Source organism: Etheostoma spectabile, chromosome 4 (genome assembly GCF_008692095.1).
Source record: "Etheostoma spectabile isolate EspeVRDwgs_2016 chromosome 4, UIUC_Espe_1.0, whole genome shotgun sequence".
NCBI classification, from domain to species: Eukaryota; Metazoa; Chordata; class Actinopteri; order Perciformes; family Percidae; genus Etheostoma; species Etheostoma spectabile.
Window position 1 is genome coordinate 22,546,015 of NC_045736.1, and position 23,050 is coordinate 22,569,064.

General features: G+C 40.9%; 1 protein-coding gene and 1 non-coding gene across 5 annotated transcripts in view; one reads left to right on the forward strand and one right to left on the reverse strand.

Annotated features, from left to right (window-relative positions):
* Positions 1-2,581: 2,581 nt before the first annotated feature.
* On the forward strand, positions 2,582-2,653 carry trnaq-uug (transfer RNA glutamine (anticodon UUG)). Its single transcript has one exon. It is a non-coding gene; the product is annotated as a tRNA-Gln (tRNA).
* A 255-nt stretch (positions 2,654-2,908) lies between these two features.
* Positions 2,909-23,050, reverse strand: part of LOC116688071 (tensin-2) — a 31,006-nt gene continuing 10,864 nt past the window's right edge. The window contains exons 1-25 of one of the 4 annotated variants that reach the window (XM_032513871.1): positions 21,718-21,796; positions 14,346-14,378; positions 14,211-14,260; positions 13,859-14,042; positions 13,322-13,372; positions 13,070-13,192; positions 12,913-12,977; positions 12,484-12,567; positions 12,250-12,362; positions 12,010-12,070; positions 11,670-11,745; positions 11,102-11,231; positions 10,386-10,451; positions 10,185-10,301; positions 8,697-10,100; positions 8,419-8,566; positions 7,092-7,951; positions 6,863-6,994; positions 6,022-6,114; positions 5,742-5,819; positions 5,473-5,550; positions 5,111-5,279; positions 4,847-4,915; positions 4,510-4,539; positions 2,909-4,313 (exon numbers count right to left, since the gene is read on the reverse strand). In XM_032513871.1, the coding sequence (XP_032369762.1) occupies positions 4,169-4,313; positions 4,510-4,539; positions 4,847-4,915; positions 5,111-5,279; positions 5,473-5,550; positions 5,742-5,819; positions 6,022-6,114; positions 6,863-6,994; positions 7,092-7,951; positions 8,419-8,566; positions 8,697-10,100; positions 10,185-10,301; positions 10,386-10,451; positions 11,102-11,231; positions 11,670-11,745; positions 12,010-12,070; positions 12,250-12,362; positions 12,484-12,567; positions 12,913-12,977; positions 13,070-13,192; positions 13,322-13,372; positions 13,859-14,020 (4,254 nt within the window). In that variant the 5' untranslated portion in view covers positions 14,021-14,042; positions 14,211-14,260; positions 14,346-14,378; positions 21,718-21,796 and the 3' untranslated portion in view covers positions 2,909-4,168. Of the gene's footprint in view, positions 4,314-4,509; positions 4,540-4,846; positions 4,916-5,110; positions 5,280-5,472; positions 5,551-5,741; positions 5,820-6,021; positions 6,115-6,862; positions 6,995-7,091; positions 7,952-8,418; positions 8,567-8,696; positions 10,101-10,184; positions 10,302-10,385; positions 10,452-11,101; positions 11,232-11,669; positions 11,746-12,009; positions 12,071-12,249; positions 12,363-12,483; positions 12,568-12,912; positions 12,978-13,069; positions 13,193-13,321; positions 13,373-13,858; positions 14,043-14,210; positions 14,261-14,345; positions 14,379-21,717; positions 21,797-23,050 lie in introns of those variants that run through there. The other 3 variants (XM_032513869.1, XM_032513868.1, XM_032513870.1) reach the window with 3 other exon arrangements.

Below are 23,050 nucleotides of genomic sequence, written 5' to 3' on the forward strand. Positions count from 1 at the left end.
CTACAGGACATTTACCACAGGAGACGCTTGAAGAAAGCCAACAGAATCATCAAAGACACAAACTATAAAGTATTTTACCTTCTGGAAAACATCAGCAGAGTATTATTTCCAGAGCCAACTGTTTCAGGACAGCATAGTCCTCAATGCCATCAGACTGTTCCATGTATAGCCATATATCACTCACTAATATATCTTTCTTCGTTTCTGTGTGTTCTGTTTTTGATTGCTCGGTAGTTTGTAATACAGATTTGTACTTGTAGTGTCCCATACTGTTCTTTAGTTGAAGGTACAATTATATGAAATTAATTTCTATTTTATGTTATTGTAATGCTATAGCCAGTATCACATACATTATGTAATATTCACTTGGATTATTTATTTTGAATTAGCAACAGTTCAAAATAATGCAGTTTTTTAGCATCTGAAATGTAGTGACGTTAAATTATTAAAGGTCCCATGACATGGTGCTCTTCGGATGCTTTTATATTGACCCTTGTAGTCCCCTAATACCACATCTGATGTCTTTTTCCCAAAATTCCGCCTTGGTGCAGAATTACAGCCACCAGAGACAGTCACACAATGAGCTTTCCTTGGTATGTGCCATTTCTGAGTCTGTAGCCTTTTAGGAGGAGGGGGCCTTGACCAACTGCCACTTTGCTCGTTCGAAAGCTGTCGGTACATGAACCGTGCTGCCTTCACGATCTGTCCTGCTCTTGATAATCATAATGTACGAGGATTTATGACACTGCATGATCTGTTCCCACAGACAGTTAAAGAAGATCTTTAGAAGACAGTTGCGGTCTGCCGTTAGCCTCCACCAGAAAGCTAACGTGAGTTTAGCTACTTTTACTGTAAAGTCTTCATTTAGCTGTAGCCTGCTTTTCCCAGTGTTTAGTTTGAGTAACATTACTTTAGACTGAATCAAGCTGTCAGCTAGTGGTTAGTCGAAATTGTAGTTTGCTTTCTTTTCTTCAAAGTGTTTTATTGCAGCAAATACAGAGCATTATTAGAATTCCTATTTTCTTCCTCAAACATTGACCTAAGGAACTAAAGGTTAGTTTTCTTTTTAATAATTCTTCAGAAAGGTAGCTACGAGGGGGTGTAAGCTGTCCTAGACTACTACAGTTCTCCAACTTTATAAAGCACAAAATCAACAGGGCTTATTGAAAACATGTATTAGTTGCTACATGATCCAGCTCCAGCTCCAGTTTAGACGGGAGCTGCAAAATGGAGATCTGAACACACAAGAGGATTAGTCCCTCTAGTCCCCTCTTCTGGGGGGATGTGGGACAACATATGGACACTGGTGATCATCCATTAATATGTACTATCCTAGATGGGCCCCTGGGCTTTAACAAATACTGTGCTAAATCTTTATGTTGCATTTTGTCAAAATGGCACAGAGGACGTCAGCCATGAATCCCAGAGTGCCTGCCATTAAAATGTGCTGCTATGCAACCGGTTGAGCAGTTGCTTCCAAGGTATCACACCAAAGTGGAGCCTCAATTGTTCCTCAACACAGGAAAAATTATAATAAATAAGATGTTATGCTATTAGTTTTCAAGATGCAAGAAATATTATTGTCATTGCAAGCCCAACGTAATTGCAAATGATATATGCAAATAATTAGTGACTAGCCTACCCCTAACTCATATCTCCCAACCCAGTCAACTGGATCAAATGTTTAGAGGATTGTTGGATTGAGAACCTGCAAAACGGCTTGAAATGGGCTTTGGTAGGTGCATACCAACATGAGTCTGTGCAGCAAGGAAGAAACAGAGATGAGCTCTAAAAGAAGCTAAGATAAGCATGCTGGTAGAAAATGTACTTCTGAGACAACATTTGGACACTACTTGGAGGAGATGCAGCATGGGGAATGCATGTTCACATCAAGGTACACATTATTGAATATTTAAAAAAACAGCATCGTTAGGTAGAATTTATTTTATTTCATCTTAATTTAGTTTTGTTGTTTCATTTAGTTTGTTGTTTTATTTCGTTGTTATGTTTTTTTTTTCTTTTCTTTTTTTCTGCTGATTTACTGTTCTGCATTCCAGTCCTGGTAGGTGGCGGCAATGCACCTAAAAATGGTTGCCAAAACAAAAACAAAAAAGAAGCGAAAGAAGAAGAAGAAGAAGAAGAAGTAGAAGAAGAAGAAAAACGGAGCTTTTATTTAGAGGAGCCCAAATCGGTTAAGGAGCAACGCTAGCTAGCTAGCAGAAATTATTGAAAGTAATTTACGTGAGCCTCAAGCCTTAAGTAAATTATTTAAATACACATATTGCTGGGAACGGTTAGACAAACGTGCTCGACTGTCTGCACTTGGCTAATTTCACACTCCGTTGCTGCAGCAGTCTCTCACCACACAGCGACGTTGGTTAGAGTTAGCTAGGTTAGCTTTCGTTAGCTAACTTACTTAGTTAGCTAACTAAGTAAGTTAGCTAAATTAAAATTTCCGAAACACGGAGTAGTTTACTTTCTGATTAACAGATAAAACTCCTCAATTATGTATGTGACAAATCAAAAAGGTGTAACGTTGTCAAACTACAAGTAGGGTACTGTGGCTAGCTTTGGAGGAGATGGTCCCATGGTGTAATGGTTAGCACTCTGGACTTTGAATCCAGCGATCCGAGTTCAAATCTCGGTGGGACCTCATCCTTTTTTACCTTTCATTCACCGTAAAATTGTTGAATGACTGCTTGTCGTGAATCATGTTGTTTGAAGAGGAGATCAAGAGAAGAAGATGTGGAAAATGATACAATACTAATGAGATGTAGGCCTACTAAATGACCTTGCTCATAGCTAGTAACAACAAAGGGTAACAACATATCATATTTGGTCTATAAATAAGAACAACATCTTAAAATATATTTTAGATTAAGCCTTTGAATGATGAAGCATACACTTGCATTTTAGTCGATTTTATTACTTAAATGTCCTGTCAAATATGACAGCTATACCATTCTTATGGGCCTAAAATATATTACTTCTTTTACATAAAAATTCATTATGAAAAATAATAATTGTGCTGAAGTCATCTAAATACTGTATCAATTTATAGAAAACACAAAAACCAAAAAACAACAGTGTATAGATAAAAAAAAATGTTCAGAATAGCTTTACACGATAATGAAGTCTTTGGTGTTTCTGTTGCTCTAAATATTGGTTAGTTAAATAAGGACACAGACGGGCCAAGACTAATCTGTGATATGGAGAGACTATACTGGCTCTTTTTTATAATGTCATCACTAAAATTGCAGAGATTGTCATATGAGAATGTCCTTTGGTTCCATCACATTTTTAACTTAACAAAGCAAGGCTTTTTCTTATTTGTTGCTGTAGAAATGTTAAAAATATTTAGGTCCTGTCCACAATCTTTCACTAAATTACATTTGCTAACTCTATTTTAAGTCTGACCTCCCTTTTACTTGCTTATGTAGTTAGTAGACAGCTACATAACATTTTGTTAAATCATCTATCTGTGTTTAAAATTAGAGGCAGGTTTAGCATAATACACTGTATGTATCTGTTGTTATCACTTCAACAAAAATACAATACAATACAAATGCATATAGTGTAGTAGTGTAGTAGTTCCAATGTAGCCAAAGACACTTTCTCCCCGATAATGATGATCTCTTACGTATTTAATTACTTCATTTACTCTTTCTAACATTTCTAAGGGCCGCAATTTCATCTGGCCACTTTACACCTTAAAGCTAACTCTTACATTTTACTACTTGTCAAAGACTTCTTAGCCATATTTCCTTTAGCTCTAACTTCAATACAAATAACAATGTGGTACTTTGTTATGAAACATGTGAACAGTTTGAAACAGGATTACAAATTAAAAAACTTTATCAACAGCAAAAAACTAAAACAAAAAAAGACCTAATGTCTCATTTCAATCTCATTTGGCAAAGGTTATCAAAGTTAGGTCAGTCTTTGGCTTATCAAACCTTTCCTCTCAAGGTGGTGCACGGTGTGCTTTGTAAACTGACAGGTGAAAAATACTTTGCCCTACAGAGCAGTGATCTGTCAGAACTGGATTATGTTATAAAAACATCCTCAGCTGAGCACAGTCATGCCACCTGTATAAACACAAGCACAAATGTACACACACACACACTTCATTAAAAATCATATTAACATCTCCCCCAGATCCCCTCTCTCATCTGCGTAGCTGTGGTCCCAGCATGACTTTGTTGATAAAGTTGACAATGGCCACAGCCGGCTGCTCAGGGTCCATCTCTGCAAACAGGTGACACACATTCTCTGTAGCGCTGCCTGTCCTCCTCGCAACAAAGCCAAACATCCTGCAGTACCAAGGAGACATAAAAGGTAAAAGAAAACAAAACAGCTATTAATAATTGACACTGAAAGAAACCCAGTTTTGTCTCACGAAATCAAAGTTACAAACTGTATAGTGATTAACTGCCATGCAAAGTAGCACATTGAACCAGTTGTTTATATCACTCGCCAAGAAAGACACACAGTGAAGCAAGCACTTACTTGCTTGACGTGCTATCAGAATTAGTCCACCTGAAGCACAAGCACACAAATAGAGACAGAAAGACAAAACGTAGGGAAACATGAATAACAAAGACATGGAGACAGTGACTAGCAATCTACATTCACTTCTTAGAGGAAAAAAGCAGACAAATCATAAATATCTTATATTTATAAAATTAAGTCAATACAGGACGTATTTGTGCAGCAGCGGCAGACACACAGATGTTACTGCCTGTACAAAAGATAATCAGTGGTAACATGTACAAGCACAAATAGTATTTTTAAAATTGAATTATACTGTGAATGTCTTTTTTATCAATATGTGTCAGTGACCTACCTCTGGTCTTGGGGGTTGAGACTGCTGAAAGTCACACTGTTGATTGGGTAGTGTCTCCTGAAAAATAACCTGTGTATACACAAACAATATGATGACTCATTTGTCTTTGGCGTTGGTTTTAAGTATCCTATCTGGAAAGTTTTCTATCAAACATTACATACTGTGTCGGACCACTTTTACTTACATAAAATTATCAGTTACATCGACTGGATTGAAAATGTTATAATGTTGTCAAGAGGTAAGATTGTTGTGTGGTAGATGTACCTTCTTTTGCTGTCGGTTAGAGTGATGCCCTGAGCAGACACTTTGAAGTGGACCACTGTTGCTACTGGACGTGGACTCAAGGCCAAAGTACACTTGGTTGCCTTTGAGATTGCCTCAGGGCCCGTCAACGACTCGGTTTCCACAGAGTTCAGGTAGAGCACGTTGCAAGCTTGTTCATGAGAGAGACGAGAAAATATAGGTTAACACAAATATACTTTCAGCTCAGTACTGTGAACATATGAGGCTTGAGCATTCTCTGCTGGTCAAAGGTAAGAACCACAACTATTTCACTGCATGTGGTCCTGTATGGAAGTTCATGTAACAACGGACTCACCAAAAACAAAAACAAGACCATGTACTACCTGCTCCTTGTTTGAGGAGGTCAGCTGCTGTGCTGGTGTTGGTTGCACTCTGCATCTCCTGCAGCTCCCCAACCAGATCTGAAACATCATAGTCTTCATCAATTACATAACAACACTCTTAATGAGGGTCCAGTCTGTAGCTATTGTAATAACCTGCTATTCTTTTAGGGTTTTATTAGTGTCTCATAATAAATATTAGTTATTTGACTTTGATTTTATTTTTTTGGAATCAAATTCATGGCGTCTAAGTGTAATGGCACTGATTTGACCTTTTTCTGGGATGCGAAGGGCACATGGCAGAGAGATGGGAGTGATTGAATGCTGGTACACCAGGGCAGACAAACTCCCTGAGACAAAGACACAAAGAGAAAATACGTACCACAGATTATGATAATGACAGTATAGAAGGCATTAAAAGGAAGCTAACTGGGGACTGGAAAGGAGGTAAATAAAAACAAACACTTTCTTTACTTTCACATGTTAAAACGATCACTACGTAACAAAATTTGTAAAATGTAATGTGTCAGGTGTGTCTCCAACGTAACTGACCGAAGTAGGACTCGTTCTGACAGCCCTTGATCTTTACTCCCCGTGGCCCTGTCTCGACAAGGAAGTGTCTAACCAGCTGTTCCAGAGGGTCCCCTGGGAGAGAGGGGAGGAGGGTAAGAAGGGAGGGAGTGAGTAAAGTAAGGTTGTCTAGTTGAGAGCATATCCTATAAGGATGCATGAACACACATACAACAAATGTAAGATTGTGATTACAATAGAACTGGTTAGTCACGACAGTACCTAATTTGTGTCTATCAATATTGCATAAAAAATATGGTCTATCATCAAAACTTGTGCTTGCAGCAAAAAAATGATACATACCATATATTTGATAGTGCTAAAACTTATTATGACAGAAAACATACAACTTAAGATAAAAGAAACCACACATTGGTTGGATCAGAAACTACTTAATAAGCACTTAAAGTACTTGGATTAAATGTTTTCTGTGGTCTTATTTTCTGGCAAGTATGTTCCTCACAAACCCAAACGTAGTTGTCAAACTGTGGGGGGAGATTAGTGGGCGGTATATTCTGATGAAACCTGCATGTGACAAAGGAAAGGGATGCAAATCTGATGGGTTAAGTTGAATCCCATGTTTTCTGATCTAGTTATTTTAGGCTTTCTATACATAGTTTGTAGATTTGGGAATTGATGTGACTAGACTAGTGCCATAAAACCACCTACACCAACACCTTTGACTAGAATTCACAATAGGAACAACACAGGTTTTGCTATTAACATGATCAATGGCTCTGTTGTATTCAAGATTCAAGTGTGAGGCTTGGCAGTGTGTCAGTGAGCCAACATTAACATTACCAGGACCCTGGATCATGGATACCTTTGCTGCCAGTGACGTTGGCATTAGCAGGAGGGGTGGCCACCTTGAGGGCCAGGCCATAGGCCCCCTGGAATGAGTTACTGTCTCTGATGAGGAAAGTTCCTGGTTGCTTGTCCTTCAAAACAGCTATGGCTACGGTGGAAAAGACACATTAGAGTTAGGGTGTTGTAGTGTGAAATAAGAGACACAGCAATGACAATATATCATCATCCTTCGTTTTAACCCTCACCTTGGTCTCTGGAGATGCCTGGTTTGTACCAGAACTTGGAGCTGTCCTGGACAAACTTAGCATTGACCCTGATGTCTGCCTCCTCCCTACAGCTGTGTTGTGAAGATCCCCATCTCTGCTCTCCCACAGAAGTGGAGAAGGTAACGTGGTGCGTGGGGGAAGGAGCTGAGGAGGCCCTGAGTAGAGAGTTGTGTCCGTTTAAAGATCCCGGTGTGGACAAAAGCCGTTTCTTCTCGGGAAGTGGTGGCTGGATGGCGGGGATGGTGACTGCAGTGTACCCAGTGTATGGTATGTGAGGGATGTTTAGTAATGGGTAGTAATAAGACGCTAAGGGGAAGGTTGGTGTATGATATCCTTCGGGCACGGGTGATGGTGGTTTGGTGTCGGCTGAGCTGTCTCTTTCCGGACTCAGTCTTTGTCCCGCTGTGTCGGTAGCTGATGTAGAGCGCTGAGGAGAAGACTGAAGGTCTGGGGAACCAATAGGAGAATTTGGGGAAGTGGTGGAAGGGCTAGAACTAAGACTGACAGAAGGGTTCATGGATACACCTCTGCTGCTGTCAGATGTGGTATCACTAGGAAGGGCCGAGCCATTCAGTTGCACTTGGACTGGGGTGATAATGACAGTGGCATAGTTTGAAGTCTGTAATTGGTTAGATCCCTCTGCAGTGATCTTGGCTGCTCCGAGCGTACCATCAGAGCTCAAACTCTGCTCACTTGATGGTTGTGTGGAATTTATGGATATGTTGGAACTTTGGGATTGTGCTTCTCTTGGTACTGGTGTGATGGCTTTGCTGCTATTTGAGCTGGACTCCAGTTGTGTAGAGGTTTCTTGGCTTTGAGAAGGACTATCAGCAGTTACACTAAGGAAAAGGAAAAGTATGGAAAAGTAGATAATTATCTACAAATTTGTATTAATTAATGCGGCACAACATTAAAGTGTACTAATTAGATATTAGATATTATTAGATATTAAAGTGTACTGATGTCTGCATTTCTGCTGCTTCCAGTATTCTGCTAAAATGTGCTTGTTGAATTTAAAACAAATGTATAGAAATCTTTTCCAACATTGTTATATTTAAATTGAATATAAAAGGTACCACTTAAAAAGAATGACAGTGACATATTTTGCACTTTTCTACTGATATTCTCTTTCAACTAATACTTTTGCAATAAGCAATTAAGCAATAAGTCACAGCCTTTCCCAATGCGTATATTGTGCCAGTTGATATCGCGATGACAATAAATTGTTATCTTTTGCAGCCCTAGAATAAATGTAATTTTATTTTCAGCTTTAGTAGAGTTGCCAAAAACTAAAAGTTTCACCCACCTGTCTTCTGTGTGTGTGGGGCTGCTGCTTCCAATGATTGTGTAGTCAGGATCAGAGTCCAGCCCAGGGGTACTTGACTGTCCATTAGAGTCCGATTTACCCTCTGATCCCTGGGATTTGTCATCCTCCAAATCAGCCTTGGCCTCTTCTATGTTGAGATATGAGATAAAACAAGATTAGATAAAGGTACTACAAGGAAATAAGAAAGAAAAGAAGTAACAAACATGTTAATAAAAAACAACATCAATCCCCACTTTACCATCCACCTGTCCAGTCACCTTTGCAATGCTCAGCATGCTGCTGGTCTCGAGATCCAGAGGGAGTTTCGGGCAGCCTGCCTCTTCCAGGAGAGGGGCTACTAGCAGGCAGAGGCGAGGCTGATCCAGAGTGATACCCTGAGGCGTAACCCCGGCTCTCATGGCTCTCGGCCGGGGATGATTGATAAGGAGAGCAGGGACAGGAGTGACGGGGCTGTGGAGGGGTGTGGTAACCACTGCTGGCTCCATCCCGCACATCCATCAGAGACTGGGGACTGGGGTAGCCTTGATGAGGTCCAATGGCATATCTAGGCTCCAGGTTTGGACTCTGATCCAAAGGGTGGCAAACATGAAATGCCGGCATGGCTGATTTGCACTGCCAGAACTCTGCCTCTCTCGCCACCTCCCATGGATTTTCACTTTCTAATAGTGGAGGCACCTCTCTTGTTCGTGGGACCCCTGCTCTTTGGGACCAGCAATTTTCTGATTGGTCGGGGTGCAATGGGTGGAATGCTCTAACTGAGGCTGATTGGTGCTCTCGCCTGCTGGAGCATTCCCGACAGTGGCAACCAGAGGACGGTGTTGGAGAGCTGAAGAACATTTCCCTGTAAGGGCTTGAGGGCAGTGATTGATGAGAGAGATGAGAGGCTGGATTGTGGCTAGAATAATGGAGGAGGTGACATCCTTCCCCAGTGCAAAGTCTGTTTAAGGCTGGGAGGGTGTGGCTGTGTGGGTGGTTGTGTTCAGTGGTGGAATAAGGGTAGCAAGGCCTGAGGAGACAGGGCATGGGTGGGGCCGGGGGTGGACGTTCCCATGGTAACTCAGGTAAAGGATGGGCGCTATGTCGGTGGCAGAGTTCCATATGAGTTGAATGAGGAGGCGGGGACACAGATTTGCATGGTAAGGTCGGCAGAGTTTGGCTTTTTGGATTCTTTTTAATGCTGTTGCAACGGCCAAGACAATGGCCATCAGAGAGGCAGGGCTCTCGTTCCCTCTCCCATCCGCCATCACCACACTTTGCGCCTGCTCGACCGCAACACGAGTGCTCTCGCCTCAAACAAACAGGACCTTGCGGATCTCCGTCATCTAAAATTGCTGTCTCTCTATCCTTCTCTTTCCCTCTTCTTTTCTCCTTTGCTCCATCTTCCCCGTCTTCTCTCCTCATTGGAAAGTCAGTGTTTTCTTTTTCTGGGCGGTTTATGGACGGAGAGGACTCTTCCAGGTGATCAAAGGGGACTGAGGAGCGGCTAGAGTCAGATGTGTAGACGAGTGACTGGGTCTGGCTGGGGGTTTGAGGCTTGACTGTTGGGCTGCTAGTGACACATCCGTTGGGGGACGCTGCTGAGGCAGTCGAGCCCGGGCCACGGCGCTTCCTCACCTGGGCGTAGAGGCTGCCGTCCAGAGGGCCCCTTGTATGACAGATATCTGGTAGAAACAAGAAGAATTTGATAGGATGTTTGACCCTAACGTAAAGCTAAATCTTTACACCTGTGTGTGCGTGTTTCTTACTTTCAATGCTGTCTTGGTGGTGCAGGTTAAAGTTCTCATAAGAATCCCATCTGACCACAGGGTCTGAGATGTTGTAGTTCACTTTGATGGAGGCATCATTCTTGCGGTATTCTCGACCTTGGAAAGCAGACATTTTGATATGAACAATATAAAAATGTAAAACGACACAAATGCAGTGACAGACAAGATGATAATATTCACCTTTCATTTTTTCTGGCCCATTAGAGAAGATAAACTCAACTGTGGCATCTGGAGGGAACCTGTCATCTACAGAAAGGCAAGTGTAAAGGCAGTGACTAAAATATCCAGGCCGTAACTACAGAGACTGATAAAAACATTCACAAGAAAGTATGATCTGTGATGTGGAAACACCAAAGTTAATAAATAGAGATACTTGCTTTCACTACTCATCATGGAAACAGAATAACACTTCAAATAAATCCATCTGAAATGACTTCTCTTTGTACATTCATGCAAGCGTCAGCATGTAGCACTAAGAGCAACTGTCATGAGACTGCTGCTTACTGAGCCATGTACATGCATTTCTGTTTCATCTCAACAGACTGTCATTTGGTATGTGTCTCAGAATACACACAAATACAACAATGGACTAAAAATGAGTGGATCCTAAATCATACTACTATGTAAATGGTTAAGGAAGCAATAGAAATATAAAAAGGGGTTTCCTTTGTTTAACCATATGTTTACAAAATATTCAAATTTAGTGTAGAAAAGCATAGTGATATATGCTGTACAGTATATATGCTATAAATACCATCCACCCAGCAGTGATTTTCTTTGTGTACATGTGGCATAAATACCCATCACTCAACTCTCTTCTGCAATGCTTTCTTGACTGTACAAAACCTGAACATTGCCCCTACTTTCTTTTCCATGTTTCCCTCTGTTTTTTATACCTGTGCAGGCCAAGTCCAGTTCAGTCTTGCCAAACCATAGCTGGGCTCCGTGGACAGTGCAGGTGTGGAACTGAAGTCTGAACACCACCTCCCTCTCTGGTGCTCGACACCGCCGGTGGTAGCACTTCACCTGCAGAGGAGGATGCAGGTAAGAGAGCAATATACTAATATAAAGGGTAATTTCACATGGACTGTCTTAATCTGTTGCTGCTGTGGCAACTGATTACTCTCCGAGACAAGAACAGTAATTCTCTCTTTGTCGCTATGGGCTCTAAATATGAATACCCTCTCAAAGAGACATGCACGACAGCGTAAGAAAATAATTAAGCATGAATGTTCATAGTCTACGGAGGATTTGTTGTTTAAGTGGTTTGAAAAATAATCAGGCACTTTTTAAATGCAACGTTACAAAAGTTCATCACAGTCAAGTTTTTTTTTAACAGCAGTTCAATATACTGTACATTTGAATTATTGCATTTATTGCAGTGATGTACTATATGAGTGGATATGGATAGGATTGATTTCAAAGTAAGGTTTTCAAATAGTGACACGATAAGCTATGGCTCACCATAATATCCCCCTTCAATAATAGTGCTGGCTCCATAGTCACACACAGCTTCCTTGCCCTTGAGCTCTGGGGATCACTGGACACACAGACACACACACACACACATAAAAAACTGCCCCAACAGTTCAAAACACACATTAAACCAGTCAAAACATGTCTCAGTTGGGTTAAAGAGTGGTAAACAACATGAACTTCAACATAAGCACAGAACAGCCTACACCTAAACATAGACAGCAGCCTGTATAGACAACATCTGTCAGTTGGACAGGGGATGGAAAGGAGTCGGTCTGCAGGTGGTGAGCTGACAACGCAGTAACTTGACAACTAGCCATGTACTTACTAGAGGCCTGAAGTGTAGACAAGCTGTAGAGATTGGTAGATTTTTAGGAATGGATAGAAACCTGCAGATACAGATAAAAGTGGAGAAGAAAAACTGTAAAAAGGGGGAAGGTTGGCAGACAATGGCTTTATTGTTTTTCCCCTTCTACATTGTAAAACACTTTTTTTCACTCTTCAAAACTAATAATAACCGTAACTGTACTGCAACCTATTATACAACCTTTGTTTGTGTGAAACTTACCTCCTCCCGCCTGGAAGTTTGGTAGTGATGGAATTAGGATCTGGTGAAGGAACAGAGGACTGCTGTTCATTTTGATGGTACCTGACAGCAACCCACCAAAGTAGTAGATGTACCTGAAGAAGACAAGTGAGGAAATATAGGAGAAGGGAGCAACTGAGGCAATGACAGCAGCAACACAAGAAGTGATATACTATGTTGCAGAGGAAAAAATACAAAGATATATGTGTGTCCCACCTGTTCTGAGAGGGTTGTAGGGAAGAGGAGACTTTGTCTTCACAGAACTTTCTCATAGCTAGAGTGGTAAGAGCCTGGTCCGCTCTGTTGACACAACCAGAGGTGTGTTAATAAAGACTTTAGTGTAGCTAACAAAAATAATTGTTAGTTGCAGCTCTACAGTAATGACATTGACTTAACTATCACTGAAGGTGATCAAACTTGAAATTGTAAATAATGTCTTTTTGGCCGTTGTACATTTGATTTGATTTTAGCACATAAGAAATGTATCGCTCTGGTTATGAACTTTGGCAATTTAAGCTAGGTATCCAATTTTTCTGGATTTAAATGCAGCTTTGATGGCAGATGTAAATTCAAAACAGGTAATTGATCATCAGCACATGCTGTTAATAACAAGTGCCTTGTGAGAGTAATAATGATGCAGATTACCCAGCTGATATCTTGCTGTAGTGCATGTAGGCTGCCACAATGACCCCCGTCTTCCCTTTGTTTCCCTGTCAGAACACAGATCAAAGTGACCATTAAATAGCTTGCTAGTATTTTTCACAGCAAAACAAAGACAGATGTGGATTCAGGTTACATTGACCTTGCAGTGCAGGACCACCACATTGTGGGGATCAGAGGTCAGCCAGGTCTCCATGGCTTTACAAACAGCACAAATCCTGTCCAAAGGTGGGGCGTGAACATCAGGCCAGCCGTAGTCCTGCACCTGAACCGCAGAGGAGGAAAGATGTTTCAAATTCTGGGTTTCAATTGAATCTAACCTGTCCATTAATCTTGAAAATACAAAGTAATCACAAATGTGATCTGTCACCTTTTAAGATGTAAATACTTGTACCTTTGGGTTAAGTCTGGTGATGTCATGTCTCTTCTCTGATAAATTCAGTAACTAAAAAAGGCAGAGACACAAGATATTACAAATCTACTTTTACATATCAACCACAAACTGAGCAAGAAACATAGCAAAGATACAATGAAAAGGAAACAGTAGAGGAAAGAAAGTGAACAATGAACAGTCCCTATCAATGCCAAATTAGGACTTTTCTTTTTTAGTTACACAAATATGCAAATTAAACCTGTTTTTTGGCATTTCCACCTTTAATGGATAGCACAGCTGAGACATGAAAGGTGAGAGAGAGAGAGGAAGAATTGCAGGAAACCATCACAGGTTGGACTCAAACCCAGGACCTTCTGCATCAAGAAATAAACTTCTATATATGTGCGCCCGCTTTACCAAATGAGCTTACCCGGCCACTCATTATTCAGTCTTTTTAGGAGACCAATTACAACATTGGTTGCCTTATGAAAGTGTAGGAGAATGAGTTGTTGTTCAGAAAAGAAGTAGTTTCATAATGTTTTCAGTTTTATGACTAACCATGAACTTGTCTTGGTGCTTAGATTTCATCATGGAGGCCACTTCCTGTAGGTTACTGCGGTACCGCTGCTCCTCCAGGTCCGGCGGGAAGAAGACAGAGATGATCCTCTCCGTGATGTAGGTGAGGTCAAAGTCATAGTGATGCTCCATCACATGCTCCATCACTTGTTCCACACTTTTGCTCCTGTACATTGTGAGAGTTCATTGTTTTAATGCAGCAAAAACAGCCATTAGGCAATTCATTAGGCTCCATAATGTTTTTTTTTTACTGTGCATTTTATTTCTGTGTATCCATTTTACATATAAAATATAATTTTATTTTGTTTGATGTGTGATTCAGGCTTCTTGGTACCTATGTATGGAGCCTCTCTTCTTCTGTGGTGTAGATTTAGTGGAGCCGTGCTAAGAAAGAATCAGAAAAGATTAACTCTACTGCAATGATTCATTGTATTTCTTAATATAAAACTACATGTAAACATTCACTCACAAGGTCTGATGTTGAGGTACAGGTGGGAGTCACCTGAAAGGAAATGAGCACATCATACTGTTGGATTTTGCAGTATTCACATAGTCATATGCACACACACGCACTCACGTACGCACGTACGCACACTGGAAATGAACTAACACATGCCAAGTCATGTGTTTTGTTTAACACTCTTGGTCATGCTCCAGCAGCGCAGATGAAGGAATGAAAGGATGGAGGGATAAGGAGGAAGAATGGTTAGATTCATTGTCACTTTTTTTCTGTCATCTGCTGCAGCTCATTAAAGAAGAAGCTGTCAGCACAAATCTGTCTGTTCCACATGATGGGTTAGTGATGCATGATGTTTGACAGGCACACACACACACACACACACACACACACACACACACACACACACACACACACACACACACACAGACTGGTGCACACTAACAAACAGTGTCATACAGATAAAGGCAAAAAAGCTTGTGCACGCATGTCTACAGAAATGTAAAGAACTTGAGGACATTGTATTGGCTTCTTTGAGTTCTTCTTTTGCACACTGTATACCCGATTGGTGTTTATTGTGCTGACCAAGCAGTTGTTATAAAAAAGAAGTGCTCAGTTTAATTAGAGATGCTCAATAAATATGATTGATTGTAGAGTTGTTTTTGCCTGGTAAAGAAGAAGGAGAGGAGTGAGGAAGTGAGGAGTGGAGGAAGTCTCTACATGTGGCGTGCAGTCCTTGTAATCTGCTGCTGAACCAAAAGTAAATTGCCAAAATCACAAACACAGGGAAAGTGGTGATTCATTGTTTACTATCAGGATAACAGTTGACCCTAAAGTGATAAGCTAGTAGAAACTGGTATGTCAGTGCATGTGTTCATTGGTTTGTGTCCATACAGCATTTGTTTTTTCTGAGCGCGAGTGTCTTTTTTTCAATTGTTCCAAAGTAGAAGAGAGCATATGAAGCACTGCACACACTTTTTTCAGAGCGCTCCATCTTTTTTGCAGCCGCTCCAAGCGCAAGTTTAAAATCTACAAACTTTTCAGAAAAGTGCTGGTGTCGACAAAGAGAGAAAAGCCCATTTGTGGAAGCAGATTGGCTAGACACTGAATGTTACAGGTGAGTGTTGTGCTTTTACCACCTTACATGTTGTAAGCTTGTTGTTAGCTGTGTAGTCGACCCCCTGTTATTAATTTAGCATTAAGTTAGCTACATAGTAGTCTACATCCACAACGTCCAACTTCCAGGATTGCTACGTTGCCACCGGAAATTGATTTTTGAGGACTATGGTAACTGCTCCTCAGATGTCTGCAGGGTAAATCCAGACAGCTAGGTAGACTATCTGTCCAATCTGAGTTTTCAATTGCACCACTAAAACAACTTTTGTACGTACACGTTCCACCAAAACAAGTTTCTTCCCAAGGCTGTATTGCCACGGCACCGTGGCTCTGCCCAGTGCTTAGCGCTGCCCATGGCAATTGTGATTGGTTTAAAGATATGCCAATAAACCAGAGCATGTTTTTCTCCCATCACAGAATGCTGTGTGGACTAGCCAGACCCTCCTTTGCAGTGCTGTGGATAAAGGTCTAGCAAGCAAGCAAGGCAAGCTACCTCGCTAACGTTAATGACGTCATAGAAACAAAAACCACGGGCAGCGTTGTGAAGCGCTGGAATGAAGCGCACCCTTAGCGCCATGCCAGAGAAATGGCTATAAGGACACACAGGGCTTCAATTTTCCCCCATGAGATGAAGTCATTTACAATGCAAATTACATAAAATGATTGAAAACAACAAGAAATGCATTAAAAACATGACCTAACAAATAGAAAATGACGGAAATTAGCTGATAAATGGAAGCTTTATTGTAGCACAACGACAGGCTCCAACTGTAAATCTTGACAGTTGACACCCTTTTAACTTTTGACCTTTGAACTATTCCTTGAGATTGATTGACAGCTGAGTTGGCCTCTGTGGCTGAGTGCTGACAGGTGTCAGACAACAGGTTAACAAGTCAAATGCCTGCTATTACAATGATCCACAACTTCAGAAAAAACACAGCGACCGTGCAGAAATACAAGTTTTATGTTGACAGAAAAAGCCAAATTTCAATCAATACTGTCGGCCAATTTATTGCTACATTTTTAATTCCAATTTTTTTTGATTGATGTCACAACTTCCAGGTAGACGTTGGGTTTAAGGTCTAATTTGCAAATCATCTCTGCTCTAACTTTAGCAAAACAAAAGCACCAAATAGTCACGACTGATTGTCAAGCAAGTTTTGATCTAAGCTCCAGATACATTTATTTATGAGGGTATTAGATTTCAGTCAGGTTGTGTTTGTTTTTGTCTTTGTTCTTGTAGACCATCATGTCATCATGTCAACAACAACAGCATTCCATTGTTGAAATAAAATAAACTGAGGCAACCACTGATACATTTATTTTACCATTGTATGGGGTTTATGCATCACTATCCTCATGCAGCTTATAGAAAATACGGCTGTTGATTTGATTTGGCAAGTCAAGAAGAGTCTGTGCCAACCCAGTAGTACTGGACTACTGAACTGTATTTTTATTAACCCAAGACCAATGTCTGTGTGGAACGTTCAAAAATAACACTAATATCCTCTTAAATTTTTTGCTAATTGGCTTTAGTGTTTTAGCATTTCCAAAATAGAGCAAAAGAACCCAGGATTATTGTTATTATTATTATTTTTAATACAGAAGATGGGGTTTTAAGGGCATGGCAACACAAATGATAGCTTTCTTATTTCATGGCACACACACAAGGAACCTGTGTGGAGATGGCCAACGCCATTACAGAGGATTACAGAGAAAGTCTGACAGAGAGTTTAGGAGAATGTGATGGGGAAAAGGAGGGAAACATAAACAGACATGTGATCCACGAGGAATGAGTAAAAGGAGGACTTAAGGGGAAAGGGCATGCGGTAATTGGTTATTTCATTGCAGAGAACATTCAACAAAATAGGCAACTGCTGAACTGACAAGATAATATCATTACGTAATTATCGTCATGCTGGTCTCACACAGACTGACAGCCAATGTACTAATACTCTTTTTTTTTTGTTAATATTTGTTCAAATCTATTGGTCTTTAATCAATCAGTTATTTTCACATTCCACCCCAGCACAAGCATAATACGTACTTTCCATTGTGTTAATGTACAACAACAGATCACAAACATGTTAGTAAACCTACAGTAGGAAATTAAAGAACACAGAGATTCAGCCATAGGGGAAAACTCCTCTCTTAATAAGTTTAATAATGGTAGTAAAGTGGATAAGGTGGCCGGCTTCAGGAAGGAACAGTAGGAGACAGACACAACATGCACATGTGTATCTATGTGTACACACACACACACACACACGCACGCACGCACACACACACACACACACACACACACACACACACACACACACACACACACACACACACATACACACATACAAGAAGACCAGGTTGAACCAATATGCAGCATGTAGGGAGAGGAGGAAGATACCAGAGTCAACAGGAAACAATTTGCAACAGGATGTCAATGCTGGTCAACCTAGGCTCACTCGCACATGAAAATGCACATGCACATGCACATGCACATGCACACACACACGCACACACACACACACACACACAAAATGTATACACCTTTTTTGGTGGCTCTGCCAGCCTCAGGGTCTTCATTAATACATGTGAACTGCATGCTGGAACCACAGGGAGCATAGCCATCTGGTTCAGTTTGTCCTGTTCACCAGCTAGCATTTACTAAGGTGCTAATGACAGAACTCGAGCCCATTCCTCAGGGACTGACTGACTAGTGGACTGGATAACCAGTCTGTCAAGTGGTTCAGATTACCTTGTTTTTTTTAAATAACACTTTGTATTCATTTATTAAAGCACAATGCCAAACATTGTCTATTTTTAGCTTCTCAAATGTGAGATTGTGCTGCGTTATCTTTTGATTATTTGCCAGTGGTGGGATAAATATGACGCTATTGCCAGCGGCCAGCTGTCTAGCTTTGCACAAAGACTGGAAACCAGAACCTCTAAAACTCACTTATTAACATGTTATAGCTTTGAAAGGTGTTGGTAGATGGCTTTTGTTTCCTTCAGATAGAGCCGGGATAGCAGTTTCACCCTGTTTCCAGTCTTCATGTTAAGCTAAACTACTGCCTGCTGGCTCTTAAGCTATAGAATGTGCTGTAAATTGTGATGGGATTTTTCATTACTATCTGACATTTACAGCTCATCTTATCAACTAGAAATTTGATCAATTGGTTTATCAGAATTATTGTACGTTGAGTATTCAGATTGTAAGTGGATCTGTGTGTTCACAGAGTGTCAGTGGATCTTGATTAAGAGTTTCCTGGCAGCTCCACAACAGAGTGACTGTGGCACAAATGTTAAAAGTTGTCACTGCCACATCTTAATTCATCACTCCTTTTCCAGGGAGAGAAAATCTAACACAGAGATCTGCCGGAGTAGCTGAGTCAGTTACAGGGAAGCGGGAGATAATTGTGAGTGTTTGAGACACAGGCGTCAGTGTGCCGTCCAGGAGAAGCAAGTTTCATTTTGACAGTCGATTCAGAGCTCTCTGTCACACTCTAGAAAGGGAGAAGTGAGTAAGCCATCCCGTTTGAAAGTGGAAAAGGAAAATAACCATGGCTTATTCCTGGCTACATGGCTTCATGGCTAAGTTCCATCATCTCACAAAAAGACACTTAAGTCCACTGAAAGCTAAATAAAACTCTGGGGTTTTTTATTTTTTGCAAAGATTGTTAAGATTTCACCGAGGGTATAAGAGGGCAAATTTAGGAGGGGCTGGGATTTAGGAGGCTTTACATGAAAGTATGGCATCCCCTCTCTTTCTTCTCATTATCACACTGCCTCTCTTGTTTTTCTCTCATTTTTGATCCCCTGTTTCTGCATTTCCTAACCCCTGCAATCTGTGTCACTCCCCTTTGCTTACCTCTCTCTTGCTACATCGAACTCTGTCTCTCTCTCTCGCTCTTTCTCTCTTACTCTCTCTCTCTCTCTCACTCTCTCTCTCTACTTTTAGTGCCTGGGGACAAGGGACAGGATACAATCATCCCTGCAGTGAGATGCAAGTATGTGCCCCCCTTGAATAAACAACATCAGATGACCAAGGACATCTCGATAAGCATCACGCATAGCAGTGGCCTGTCGCAACGTAACTGGGCTCAAAGCAATAAAAATAAAAAGGGAGTGGAGAAAAAAAGGCATCAGGAAGACGGGAAGGAAGAAAGAGGAGAGGCAAATGGAAAGCAAGAGTGAGTGCTGGATGGGAGAGAGATGTCAACAGCTGAAAATGCTGACCAATGACACACATCAGAGAGATTTCACAGAGCTATTTTGATAGAGCTCCTTATTTTAGACCATACGTCCCTCAGACCACTTAAAGGCTCATTTTGTCTATTTGTCCGTCAGTCGTCTCGCAAATCCACTTGCCTTTCTGGCAGCAGCAGTGATATTTTCAGCAGAATTGCCAATGGCTCTGCACTACAACGCTATGTGAATGCATCATGGCAACATACATGTATTTGGTGCTTTGACTAACAACATTTAACATCCAGTAATTTAAAAAACACACATTTATCACAACCTACTGTCTATATTCATCCAACACATGGGTATCAAAAGAAATATAACACAAAGGTGTAAAAAAGCTCAGATTGTTTAAAAAGCCATCCCAAAAAATAGGAACTGTACAATTCCTAGAAAATTGAACAGGTCTTGCTGTGCACCTATCACTTGGCTTGGGCTTTCAGGAAATGAAAGCAATGGGTAAATATAAACACTGTGCATGCATCCGTGTGTGTGTGTGTATGTGTGTGTGTGTGTGTGTGTGTGTGTACCGTCCCTGTAAAGTGTAAAGCAGTAAAATTAAATTAACCATGATAATTATTTGTCCACAGTGCATAGTGCTGGTGATGGTTATAAATAGCAACAACAATTTCACCACCTTAATGAAGTTACACCACAACAACAACTTCCACCACCTGAGTTCTCCATCTCTATTGACTTAAAGCTGTTTCTACCTGATGTGCCATGACACAGGACACCCATCTGGTCTCCTGTGGTGATACACAGACGAAACAGAAGAGGTTGAAAAACATGACACTTGTTGCCATGTTGCTCAAGACACCTAATAGGAGAAACGCCACAGAAATTCACAACATCTGGATAAAAGCTAGACTGACACATGAGCCGATATGAGCATACTGCAGATACATCAGTATCGGCATAAATTTCAGCCAATAATTAACAAGAAATACCAGTTTAAGTTGTTTTAGGAACTGTTCCAGCTCCACTTATTAGGACTAGAGAAAACTCTACACAACACTTGCTTCTTACACAAGCACATATTCCATAAAGCATCATAGTTGATATATCAATTCATAAATCAGCATGAAACATTATCACAACAGCTGGTGTGTGTGAACAGACACGGCAACCATCTGTATTTCACAACACAACATTAGGATCCATCAGATGATGTCAGGGCAGCTGACTGTGTCTGGGATACAGCCATTTGTCTCTGTCAGGTGCCCTTTGGGTGTAGATAATTGTCTGTACACAATACACAACATAGACACACACACACAGTGTTACACACGTAGATAGATAGTGGATAGAACCGGTGGAAAATTGCACATTTATCAGAATCAGACATCCAAAAAAGCAGCAGCATACACAAAGATGTAGATAGATGGTATAAATGTTGTTAAAATCAAAAGTAGTATTAAAAGTATGAAAAGTTGAGCATACAAATAGATGCACGCTGGTGTATAAAGACAAGTCTTACAGCACACACAAGCAAACAGATGCATGCCCACAAAAACATCTAATCTAGCCCTTAAACAGTCTGGCACAGCTTTAACAGTTTTACAAAATTTTACATTTAAACACATGTATAGTAGCATAATAGAAAAGTGTTTAGTTTCCATAATTTCCTGACTTGCACATATACGGACAACTATCTCATTAAAAAGTAAGTCTTTCACTCTCTAGTATTAAAAATTAATATCTGTGTATTTTTTGTAGGTCACAGCAGGAGTCTCTCCTTCATTTTCTGCACTTGCCTTAATCACAGTAAATGAAATCCTCTTTCTGGGCAAAGCAAGAGCTCTCAGGCTACAGCTTTAATGGAATAATATGCACAATCACATGCCGCATTATCAGAGCAAACACTGTGAAGAGGCTTCAAGGTTGTTAGATTGTAAATATTTGTAATGATCGTTGTTATACACAAAAATACACAAAGTACGTAAAAAGTCAAAACTGATGTGCTGAATACATATGAATAAACTAAACCCAAAGCTTTACTCAGTAAATACAGATCATGTTTTACCTCTCAACAAGCAGCTTCAGTCTTTCTCTCTGCCTCTGTGCAGTCCTGTCTGTAGAGTGGGATATACTAGCTCCCTCTCTCTCTCATACAAGCTTTCTGCTCACTCTCTCTTTCACCAACTCCCTTTGCCTCCCTCCCTCTCTCACGATAACACACACACACACACACACACGCACACTAACACTGTGTCAGCAGCATATCCAACACAGCTTTCCCCTCTCGCTCTGCCTGTGTCATATGCACAGAGACAGTAAAGCACGTCAACTGTGCAAGTGCTTTCCCCTTCAAGTGCACTTACACATCAATACACCACATGTGCTCACTAGGCAGCCCTGCACAGTACTTTTGGCCACTGACCTCTCCAGTGGCCAGAGGCTGACAGAGAGATGACAAGTGGCAGAATTAGATGGACTGCACAACCCTCTGGTTGCAAAAAAAACCCAAACAAAACTAAACTAGTGGTGACTGTTATGGAGATGGTACTAAGCTGGCATAACACACTGATAAAAGTATTTATGAAAAAATTCCAAGCAGAAGGTGGGAGAAGTTATAAATGTGACTATAAAAACATCAGGAAAGAAAGGTAACACAGATGAAAGGTAAAAAAAAAGATGATGACAGTAAGACTCAAGAGATGAAAGAAGTAAAAAAAACAATGTGTTGACATATGAGTAGCACCTAGAAACATACAGTGAGAGCATAGCGTGACATGAAGCAGACAGCAATATGCAGCCTTGACCCAATGTTGCTCTTTATTTATGAATACCCCCAAATGGGACTGATTACATACACACACAGTCTGCCTCCCCAGCTGCCTCTCCCTTATTTGTGTCCCCCCACAAAACCAATGATCACTCACTGGCAGGCATCTACGGCACTCTTGTTATTTTCTATATTTACCCTCGTAGACTTCTCCTATCCGGATTGATCATCGTCCCATGTGACGATGTCCACTCTTGGCGCCTGCCTCTCCTGCAGCCACCAAGAGTTGTTTTTGGATATCACCGTGGTGACCAGGGGGGCCAAAGTATGAAAAAAAAAATAATCCTCTTTGAATACATGCTGCTAAGGCACAACAGCTGGCAGTGCCCAGTTGTACACCATTGCAGTATTTGGAGGAGGAGGGGACAGGAAGGCCAAGTCTGCCCCATGTCATTAATCACAGGATTTAAACTGAGCAGAAGAGCTGAGAAATAAAGTGTGGGTCAAATGCCATTGTGCTGTTTTTTTCTCTGTGTTTGTGTTGTTGGGTAGTGAGGCAAAACAGCATAGTTAAAGCAAGTGATGAGCTCACAGTGGTGTGTGACACTGAGCTGCTGTGAGCGGGGTCACA